The sequence below is a fragment of the Achroia grisella genome, unplaced genomic scaffold, assembly GCF_030625045.1.
Source record: "Achroia grisella isolate CSIRO2021 unplaced genomic scaffold, CSIRO_AGI_Agris_v1 utg109, whole genome shotgun sequence".
NCBI classification, from domain to species: domain Eukaryota; kingdom Metazoa; phylum Arthropoda; class Insecta; order Lepidoptera; family Pyralidae; genus Achroia; species Achroia grisella.
Genome location: NW_026712573.1, coordinates 312,168 through 322,613, shown reverse-complemented (window position 1 = coordinate 322,613; position 10,446 = coordinate 312,168). Strand labels below are relative to the sequence as shown.

The 10,446-nt window shown below is 32.6% G+C and overlaps 1 protein-coding gene and 1 non-coding gene across 2 annotated transcripts; both read left to right on the top strand.

The window, feature by feature from the left end:
• Positions 1 to 315: 315 nt before the first annotated feature.
• LOC131845671 (4-hydroxyphenylpyruvate dioxygenase-like) lies at positions 316 to 7,227 on the top strand. The gene is made up of 9 exons (XM_059194763.1): positions 316 to 426; positions 935 to 1,024; positions 1,329 to 1,433; positions 2,951 to 3,166; positions 3,866 to 3,966; positions 4,718 to 4,822; positions 5,412 to 5,619; positions 6,005 to 6,244; positions 6,720 to 7,227. Exons 1-9 carry the CDS (start codon positions 424 to 426, stop codon positions 6,792 to 6,794), a joined length of 1,143 nt encoding a protein of 380 aa, XP_059050746.1. The 5' UTR covers positions 316 to 423; the 3' UTR covers positions 6,795 to 7,227.
• Positions 7,228 to 8,479: 1,252 nt separating this feature from the next.
• On the top strand, positions 8,480 to 8,672 carry LOC131848508 (U2 spliceosomal RNA). The gene has a single exon (XR_009357762.1). It is a non-coding gene; the product is annotated as a U2 spliceosomal RNA (small nuclear RNA).
• Positions 8,673 to 10,446: the final 1,774 nt, after the last annotated feature.

Here is a 10,446-nt window from a genome sequence, read left to right as displayed (position 1 = left end):
ATTATTGTAATAATTAAAAAAGCAATTTTTACCGAAACCCTCTAGTTCTAAATTTTAATTAATACCTTTAAATTATAATTTTGGATGCCCCATTACTACACTTAGACTTTGTACAAGACTTCATTTCCACTTTGCCACCCTTGCACTAGTTCTTTGTTCTCCTTGCCACAACTTAGATAAAAGTTAAGAAGAATACACACGTGTATTCTTATTCCGTCTCCACAAATCTATTACAAGTCTAGTGTTATTAATAAACGCAAAATCATATTATAATTACCAGAATCTGGTCGGAATATAAAATCGTTCGTAAACAAGTAACTGTTGATTCTTAACAGACACTCCGAGCGACGTATACGTTGTTGTTTTGTGGTAGATAACTAATAATAAAGATTTACTAATAAAAGTTTGGCTGTTCTTAAAATAATGGTAAGTACATATACTACTTTCCGAAGTAACAATGTTTACTTTCATTTATCTGAACAATTTTTATTTCAGTTAAATTAAAAGATTTTTTTTAAATAAAATCTATACATATAAATAAAATTGGAGTGTCTGTTTGTAATATTAATATAACCGTTTTTTATTACATGCATATTGAATATAAATACGATACATACACCAAAATAACATATTTTACAATTTTTGTCTGTCTGTCTGTCTGTTTGTTCCGGCTAATCTCTGAAATGGCTGGCCGATTTAGACAGGACTTTTATTGGCAGGTAGCTGATGTCATAAGGAGTAACTTAGGCTACCTTTATTTTAGAAAAAAAAAGTTGAATTCCACGCGGACAAAGTCGCGTGTACATCTAGTAAAAAATAAACTAATCTTTAAATCTCTGAGTTAAAAGTAACTTATACTTTTTAATTCATAATAAATTAGAAAATATATTTTTATTTTATAAATAATATAATATTTATTGTAACATCTTTGTAGACTTCATATACAGACAAAGGGAGGAAGCCAGAGAATGGAAAGTTTCTATCATTCGATCATTTGACCTTCTGGGTATCAAACGCGAAACAGGTAAGAACCACCAATTAAACAGTATTTAAATAAATATTTTATAAATTCTATAAACCCACGCAACTTCCTATAACAACCTATAGTTGTTCATAAAAGCAGATATTGTTTTGTAAAAAAGCATAGTTTCACACAAAAATTTCGGATGAACATGAAAACAAATTGTACTAAAATAATTGTTACCACAGTTTAATCCAGAAGATGTCTCGTTAAATCTTAATTTTTATAACAAAAACACTATTTTTAAAAAATCACTCCCAGAATTATTATGAAAATAGAACCCACTATTTTTTATGCTTTATTATAGGCAGCCAGTTACTATGTCACGCGTTTTGGTTTCGAGTGTCTCGCATACAGTGGCCTCGAGACGGGCTCCAGAAAAATTGTATCCCACGCCGTTAGAATGAATAAGGTAAAACAATTTAATTATATTATAAACTGTACTATATTTTAGGGTAGATAACTTAATTATTTATTTATTTATTTATTTACGTCACACTAAGTGAGCTTTACAGTTTCCCAATATGCCCACTTAGGAAGATTGTATATATATACACACACTTATAAAACACTAGTTACTAATACATGCACTAATTACACAAGAAAAAAATAAAATAAAAAAATAATAACAATAATAATAATCTTACTTTTCCATACTACTTAAATAATCTATTGCCATCCTACGAAACTCCAGCAAATTACTAGTAAATATGTCTAGATCCGGAAAACGACTAACAACACCGTTGAGTAGACTCAATGCCAGAGAAATAGGAGCATGTTTGGCCAGCTCCGTCCTTCTCCATGGAACATCAAACAAGTTTCGTCTTCGTGCTTGTACGTAATTATTGGGCGCTCTTATGGACACCGATGTTAATACCGCTTGGTTACATTTTTCACCTCTCATGACTTTGACTACATATTCCATTAATGCAATCTTCCGTCTTACTTCGAGTGTGTCATATCCTACCATCCCCAACAAAAACATAGTAGGATATATATTAGTGTATGTTACCCTATAACCATACTGCCTTTGATATATATATCGTATAAATTTCTTTTGGAGTTTCGTTTATCCGGTACTTCATCTGCACAAACTTTCAATCCTTACTCATCATATTATCAATTCGTTCACTCAAATTCTTATTAAGAGAGATGGTTGTGCTTCAGTTTTCATTATTTTAAATATTCATCCCATACTCAACCCTTTCTATAATTTTCTGAAAAGATGCCAACCTCGTCATACAATGTTTAATAACAAATTTCATTACGAATCCATTCATTCGTAGTAGTGAATTTGTAAAAACAGACGTACGTACACATTTTCACATTTATAATATTAGTAAAACAATAATTTATTTTTATAAGTTGTTCACTAACATAATATGGATGGATAAATATCCGAAATAAATGAAATAATAATAACATCCCTGGACAAATCACACAAGGCATAGATTAATAAATGCTCTAGAAGAGCGTTTATTAAACTATGCAAAAACTTAAATAAAATTTGAAATAGCTGTTAGCAATTTCAAATTAACATTTTTCACTAAATACAGACAGTAGTACATATATATGTGGTGCTTAATATATTGATATTTTAAAAAAATCTGTCTGTTTATTCTTGCTCATCTCTAAAACGGTTGGACCGATTTTGACGAGACTTTCATTTATAGATAGCTAATGTTATGTAGTAACTTAAGCTAATTTTGTTTTACAAGTATTGTTTATATTTATTCTACGTGGGCGAAGTCGCGAGTAACAGCTAGTATTTATTATTATTAATGTTATGATTTAAATTCTTAGATCTCTTCTTTTTATTTACATATTTAGCGGCTGTGATGAAGCTTCTATTAATTATTATGTATTCGTAATATTACTGGCAGCGCAGCGGAAGGAACATTCACTTATTATGTTATTTTGTTTTAATAGATAATATTCGTGTTCCAAGCACAATACGAACCTGAAGAGACGGAGTTCTCGAATGAGGTGGCGTACCACGGGGACTTCGTGAAGGATGTAGCATTCCAGGTGGAGAACCTGGACTACATCGTGGAGTACGCGAGGAAACAAGGCGCCGAGATCTTAAGGGACATTTGGGAAGAAAGTGACCAGTACGGTACTGTGAGGAGGGCAATTTTAAAAACGGTAATTTATTTTATTACAAACAAATCCACGCAAATTCGCATGTGTCACATTTTCCCGTTTCTGGAACATTTTTCCTTACGAAAAATGTTGCAAAAACGGAAAAAATGTAGCCGCTCCGCTGTAGTGTAGATAATGTCACGGTCTACGTGGTCTAGCGGTTAAGTATACCGCCTTACTCCCGATGATCGCGGGTTCGACTCCTCGAGTATGATTGTTTATTTTGGTCTGGGTGCTTTCTATGTATGTCATGTACATATAAACTATCTGTATTTACAAAAAAAATGTATTTGATATTCGTATAATTTCTCTAGTACCTATGAAACAAGCTCTGTATAGTTTGGGATTAGATAACCCTGGTTGGATTGTTCAGGGTTACTATTATTATTAACATCATCATCAGTAACCTTCCCCGATAAATGGACTACCCAAGATTAAACGAATTTTCAAAATCAGTTCAGTAGATCCAGATCTCACAAATGTAACCTATTTATAATATTAGTACCTATATTTCAAAATTATTATTATTGTACAATTATAGTGTGGAGCAACTGTCGATGTAGACTTTCTACGAAGTCATGTTCATAGGTACGCCTCTCTCGCAATTTTTAGCATCTTGCTTTGTAAGAAATATAAATAATCTTTTAAAAGCACTATTGAATATGGTATACGTTCATATTTTACATGAGTGTTTGATTTCAGTATGGTGACAACACCCACACATTGGTCGATAGAACGAAGTACAGAGGTCCGTTTTTACCTGGTTATGTTGCTTTACCTCCTGATCCGATACATAAATTCTTGTAAGTATGAAAATTAATTATTTTACAGTATGTGTATTTTATGATTGATTATAAAAGCAACGATTTCAATACTTTCCATTGTTAAATATGCGCCGTCAGCATATTGGTTATTCCAGTGTATAATTTGGATATTAGAAGGTTGTTTATTAAGTACTAGCTACTCGCCCCAGCTTCGCCTGAGTGTACATGTATTATATATATAAACCTTCCTCTAGAATCACTCTTTTTATTAAAAAAACCGCTTCCTCTTTCGTTGCGTAGTTTTAAAGATTTAGCATACATAGGGCTGGACAGACAGCGACAGCGATGTTTTATACTAATGTATTTTATTATGTAATAATGTATTTAAAAAAAATGTATCTATGTATTTATATCAATTGTCTAGTACCCATACCACACGTTCAGCTTTGTTTGAGACTAGATGGTGTTACGTGCCATTGCACGTATATAATATTTTAATATATATATATTAATAATATTATAGACGTTCTCTTATAGTCAAAGTCAAAATAATTTATTCACATTGGACCTCGCAAGTTCAGGTACTTAAGTTGAGAAGAACTGGTAAGAAACTCACCTGGTACATTTTGTTATGTTCTATCTAATATTTAACTGTACATGTAATATTTTAAAGAAATAATTAGAAATTAAAACATATATAATTAGAAATGACGAGGGAAATCTTAAAGTATATTTTAATAGTAGGTACAAAAAGCCTTGACCTTTGAAGATATTTCTGTATTTTTTTAAGGCCAAAAGTAGAAATCAACTTTATCGACCACGTGGTTGGGAACCAACCAGATAACGAGATGGAAACGGCTGCGTCTTGGTACGAAAGATGTCTACAATTTCACAGGTATATTTTTGAATTATTTATTTGTATATACCGTCACACTGGATTCGAAGGATATGAAATGCCTTCGATAAGTGCCTGTAAAGGCCTAATTCCAAAATAAATATTTTAATTTCACATGTAAAAGCCGGTAACGTTGGGTTTTATAATATACGATATTAGAAATGAAAAGAATACAAGAAAACAGTGGCGTAAACATAAAATAAAACAAGCCTCGTGTTTTATTTTTTATGATTACGCTCCATTCCACTAATCAAGAACGTCGGATGTTGTTGTTGGATGTGTGGGGTTGCTTCTTCATAATAAATATGTTTATTTTTTATACTACTATGATGACAAACAAGCGTAGGACCCATCTGATGGTAAATGGTTACCTCCATAGTAGTCTATGGACGCCTGAGACACAACGCGCGTTACCGATTCTTGCCATTTTTTTTGTTATTTTTGTGTGAACAAAACAAAATCGTTTTCGGAATACAATATCACACGGGACCAATTAGTAATTAGTAATGTGTTAGAATTCCTGCTGTTTAGCATACCCTTTCCGATTATACCTGTATACTTTGCGGTCAACTCTATATACATTGTACAGATTTTGGTCAGTCGACGATAAGCAAGTCTGCACTGAGTATTCAGCACTGCGGTCAGTCGTGATGGCAAATTGGGAGGAAAACGTGAAGATGCCTATTAATGAACCGGCCATCGGCAAAAAGAAGAGCCAGATCCAAGAGTATGTGGAATATCACGGCGGAGCCGGGGTGCAGCACATAGCTATCAACACCGAGGACATTGTATCCACTGTATGTATTATATAGTAGTAAAAGTTTTATTTATAAAACTAGTTGTTACCAACGACTTCGATCGTGTCGAATTAGATTAATAAATTTCCTAACTTAAAAATAGCCTAAAGTTACTCTTTGTAATATTAGCTACTTGCGAGTCTCTTTAAAATCGGTCCAGCCGTTACGGCGATTAGCAAGAACAGACAGGCAGATATTTTTTTATAAGGCCCTTATTTGTATACCTTTATATATATGCATTTAGTAAAAGCTGTGAGTTTGAAATTACAAATATGTAGACACTTAAATTTTATTTATATAAATTCCCAGACACTAAAATATTATATACATAATAAAGAAATTAATTAGACGTTACTTAAATAATTAAATGGTGAAAATATTTCAGATTGAAAAACTACGTGCGCGTGGCGTTGAATTCCTCAGCATACCTTCAAAATATTACAAGCTCATCCGGGAAAACTTGTCTCGCAGCAAAGTGAGGGTTGCAGAGAGTATTGATATACTGGAACGTCTGAATATCCTCATAGACTATGATGATGAGGGGTACCTGCTCCAGATATTCACGAAGAACACACAGGACCGACCCACACTATTTTTGGAGGTTATACAGAGGCGAAATCATAACGTAAGTAGAAATCTGGTAATTCTTATATAATATGTATTTGTTACAATATCGTGACTCGGTTTTGTGGATCATATCTGGTTGGGTCCAAATATAGAGCAGTTTTTAGCACAATACTGGTTTCCCTCAAAATGACTCCAAATAAATAATTTGTACAAAAATTGGTAAACTGCTTACCATACGGTTTTTTATGGATGATGCAATGTTGCACCCGCCTACGCTAACGGTTTACACTGGACACCAGTGGAGGATGATAAAATGAGTATGAAGTCAAATCAGTTAGCTCATCTTGACAAATTCTTCTGAATTTACCATGATGGTTTCCAGGGGGAACCGCGTGGAGGTCAAACCAACATGGTACATACCACACCACCATTACCTCCATACCTCCTTCCCCCTTACCATCGGCTTAGCTGTATGTTTATCACTTTAAAAGAATGGCGACTCGAAATGAACCATTTTTTTTCTAACTTTGCAGGGATTCGGCGCAGGCAACTTCAAAACTTTGTTCGAATCTATAGAATTGGAGCAAGACAAGCGTGGCAACTTGTAAATATGAGATATTTTAATTACATACTAGGTAATATTAAACAAAAGCAGAGCTAATAATAAACCTGATTTAATATTAATTGACGCTTACATTAAATCTAGATTTATTTTACGAAAAATACCTTATAATACAATTTATATATTTTTTTATTTTTATATAAATTAATAATAAAATTATTACCTATATAACTTTTATTAAAGATATATTAATTTCTAACCTCAGAAGTCGAGGACATCATAATCAATATGTACAAAATATGTGAAATATAAATTATAAAATATATTTTATTTATTTTTATTATTAAATCAAACTACATAGGCATGTACTTAGTTGTCAAACATTGTTAGAAATGTTTTCTATAGTTACAAAAAATAATTAAATATAAGTAAAAAAATGTGTTTGATATATGTACCAACTTTCTATAAAACTTATTACACTAATAATACATATTTAATTGTTTTTACATATACTTATTTAGTTGACATCACTCATTCATATAATATACATACATACATATTTAGTGTTGATGCATTATTTTTATTTCGTTATAAATTATAATTTATTAATTTACAATTATAATATTCTAACTTTATTACAAATGCAAAAAATAAACAACCCAAAACTTGTTATTATTGTTTGAATACCCCCCTAATTCCATATGAATTAGTCCACTATTTCATTGAATATTAAATTGTTTTTGAACACGTCTGATATGTCTTGATACGAGATCACATGATGAAATAGGAATAATCTTTATTCAATTAAACTTAAGGGTTACATGTCCCCGATCAGTCTCCATACAAAACGTACTATTACGATTTTTTTTACAAAAAATCTATGTATAGATTCGAGGATATTAGAACTCTAGGATTAGGAAACAGATTTTCATTAAACCATTTATTGTATTAGAATTACACGTAATTGGAAAATTGGAATTTTCATCAAAGAAAAGGACCCTTCTTTAGTTTATTCATATGAACAGTTTAAAACAATTTTAAAAACGTGCAAGAAGAATTATAATGTATTATTATAATAATGAAAAATATATCTTTATAGGTATTTTACGTAAATATTTACGGCAATAATTAAATGAAATTATTGCTACCGCGCTTGGGTGAGAAGTATTGACTACTACAATATTGACGGGTTTGAAATATTATTAGGTGTTTTAGACCTGTACCCTGAGATCTATCGTGCTGGTTCTATTTAAAATTCCTAGATAGCGAATTTTAAACCAAATTTAAACCCGTCAGTGACAAGAATTGAAGAATTTCTTTGGAGCGATAGTTTTTGAAACTCTTTTATATAAATGTTGTTCAGCATTATAACTATACTGAATTATCTCCATAACGCTACGATAGCTTTAAATATTATATCATTATTTTTTTGGAACCTAATTGGAAAAGGAATATCAATTGTGGAGGTTTATCACTTACTAAGAGTTATATTTTTTGAAATCACTGCAATCTAAAGGCGCAATAGTGTACTAAGTTGCAATAACACAAAAAAAGCATTGACTTCTTTATCCAATGGTTGGTAATACAAACTGTCATATTAAGCACAAATATACATGTAGTACTAAGGTATATTGCATAGATGGCGCTGCTTAAAATACATGCAAAATCCTAGTTGGCGATGTTAAGATTTTCTCGCTCCGAATGACCTCCCCTCGGTACAAGTTGGTTGTTATCGCTTCTCGGCCTTTTGGCTAAGATCAAAGTGTAGTATCTGTTCTTTTCAGCTTAATATCTGAAAGTTCCCTCACTGAGGGACCAGTATATTAAACTGATTTTTGTAATCCGACGGGATGTTCGGGGCTCGCTCCACTCCCGTCACGGGTCGGCCCGGCATTGCAGTGCCGCCGGGATTGGCCCACATAATTCACACAACATCCTACAACTCGCACCCTCAGCAACCACCAGTACGGGGGTAGTCTACACGTCGTACGCTTTGCATATAAGCGTACGACGTGTAGACAAACCCAAGAACCTAAAAACTACAAAATGAATGGCCCCTCACCACCTACCTTAGGATCGGTGTATCGGGTTCTATAATCTATTGCAGCTACTTGTGTTAATTGCGCCTGTAGAGATTTCTCATACTTAACAATTACATATTAAGTACTGAAAGGGATTTTTTTATTATAAGAAAAGGGCTCCTATGAGACGTTAGGGATGATGACCGTCTGTCAGGCGGTGGTAATCGTATTTACCATGCTATAATTCAGCAGTATCTTAGCTTATTAGTTAGTTACTAACTAGTTGAAACATTTTGGTTACTGTTTCCCTCTTAAAATAGTGTGAAAATATTAAAAATTACTTTCTATTAAACAACTATTCTGAAGGCTTAAAACTTCATATTAATATTATATAAGGAGGAGAATTGTCGGCCACGGTGGTCCTGTGGTTTAGAACACCGCTTTACAACATTAAATCGTGGGTGCGACTCCTCGCACGATTCAAACATTTCTACTCATAACTATGATTGTTTGTATTCTAGGCTATTACCTATATATCATTGGATTGAGTGTTTTACAAATGTGCGTATTTCTTATATGTAATTTCAGACCAAAAGGAATTGGTTGGTTTTATTGAAAGATCATTTAAAAAGAGTATCGTTTTATTGAATTGCCGTTGATTGACATAAATACACGTTGTTTAATAACACCAATAAGATCTTGTTATGAGTATGTATATACAATACAAACACAGAAAATCACACTGGCGATTTGAATAGCGAATTAAAAGCGACGCGAAAGCGCAACGTCTTCACAATCAACACGCATCGATCTCGTGACGGGTCTGCAGCGTACATTACGGTAGGGATGATTGATAAACATTGGTATTTAGTGTAAAAACATCGATATTTTAACATCGACAAGTCATAAATATGATTGATTCGATATCGAATTTTATCGACAAAAAATAGTACCTGGATAGGTTTAAAAAAAATGACACCCAAGATATGAATTCTCTAATAACTTGATAACTAATAGGCTAAAAAGCAAACTGTTTTTTTTGTATGGATGATAACTAACTAACGGTATATTCTGGCGGGGCACCTGCGAAGGTTCACAAGATAAGCAAGGAAACCCAAACAAGAAATCAGAAATTCATACTGACAAAAGAACATTCTATATGCAAAATTATAGAAAATCAGATCGAGCAAGGGAAACATTTATGTTTTCTGACATCGACCATTTTATTCGACATTTATTATATTGTACATGTTTCTGAAATATCGATCATCCCTAGTTCCGAGGCGTCTGTAATATGAAGTATACCACCAATAGCATCAATTTTTTGCTAGCAATGGGAACATAGTAGAGATGTGTTGTACACCCAAATTTAGCCATAAATACACGAGTGAGAAAGTTCAAATTTCACTGGCTCGCTGTCCACAACTAGCGCGCACGCTATGCTTTCGTCGGTTTGCATTTGCTGACAAATCACCATTATGATATAACCCTAAGTGTATATAAGTCAGTGAGTTGAAATGCTAACATTATAGATAACATTCTAATATGATACTTAATATTGTGAATTTAAGGTTACAATTTACATACCTTTGGAATCAAAATAATATGACACATCAATATAACAATTTTCAAGATAGAATTCCTGGAAAAAATCGAGCATTCATGAATTCCGAATGC

Bases quoted from the DNA above. Each gene is read 5' to 3' on its own strand.
- LOC131845671 (XM_059194763.1), top strand. The intron at 1,434-2,950 runs GTAAAACAATTT...TTGTTTTAATAG, and splicing joins ACGCCGTTAGAATGAATAAG to ATAATATTCGTGTTCCAAGC. The intron at 6,245-6,719 runs GTAAGTAGAAAT...CTAACTTTGCAG, and splicing joins TACAGAGGCGAAATCATAAC to GGATTCGGCGCAGGCAACTT.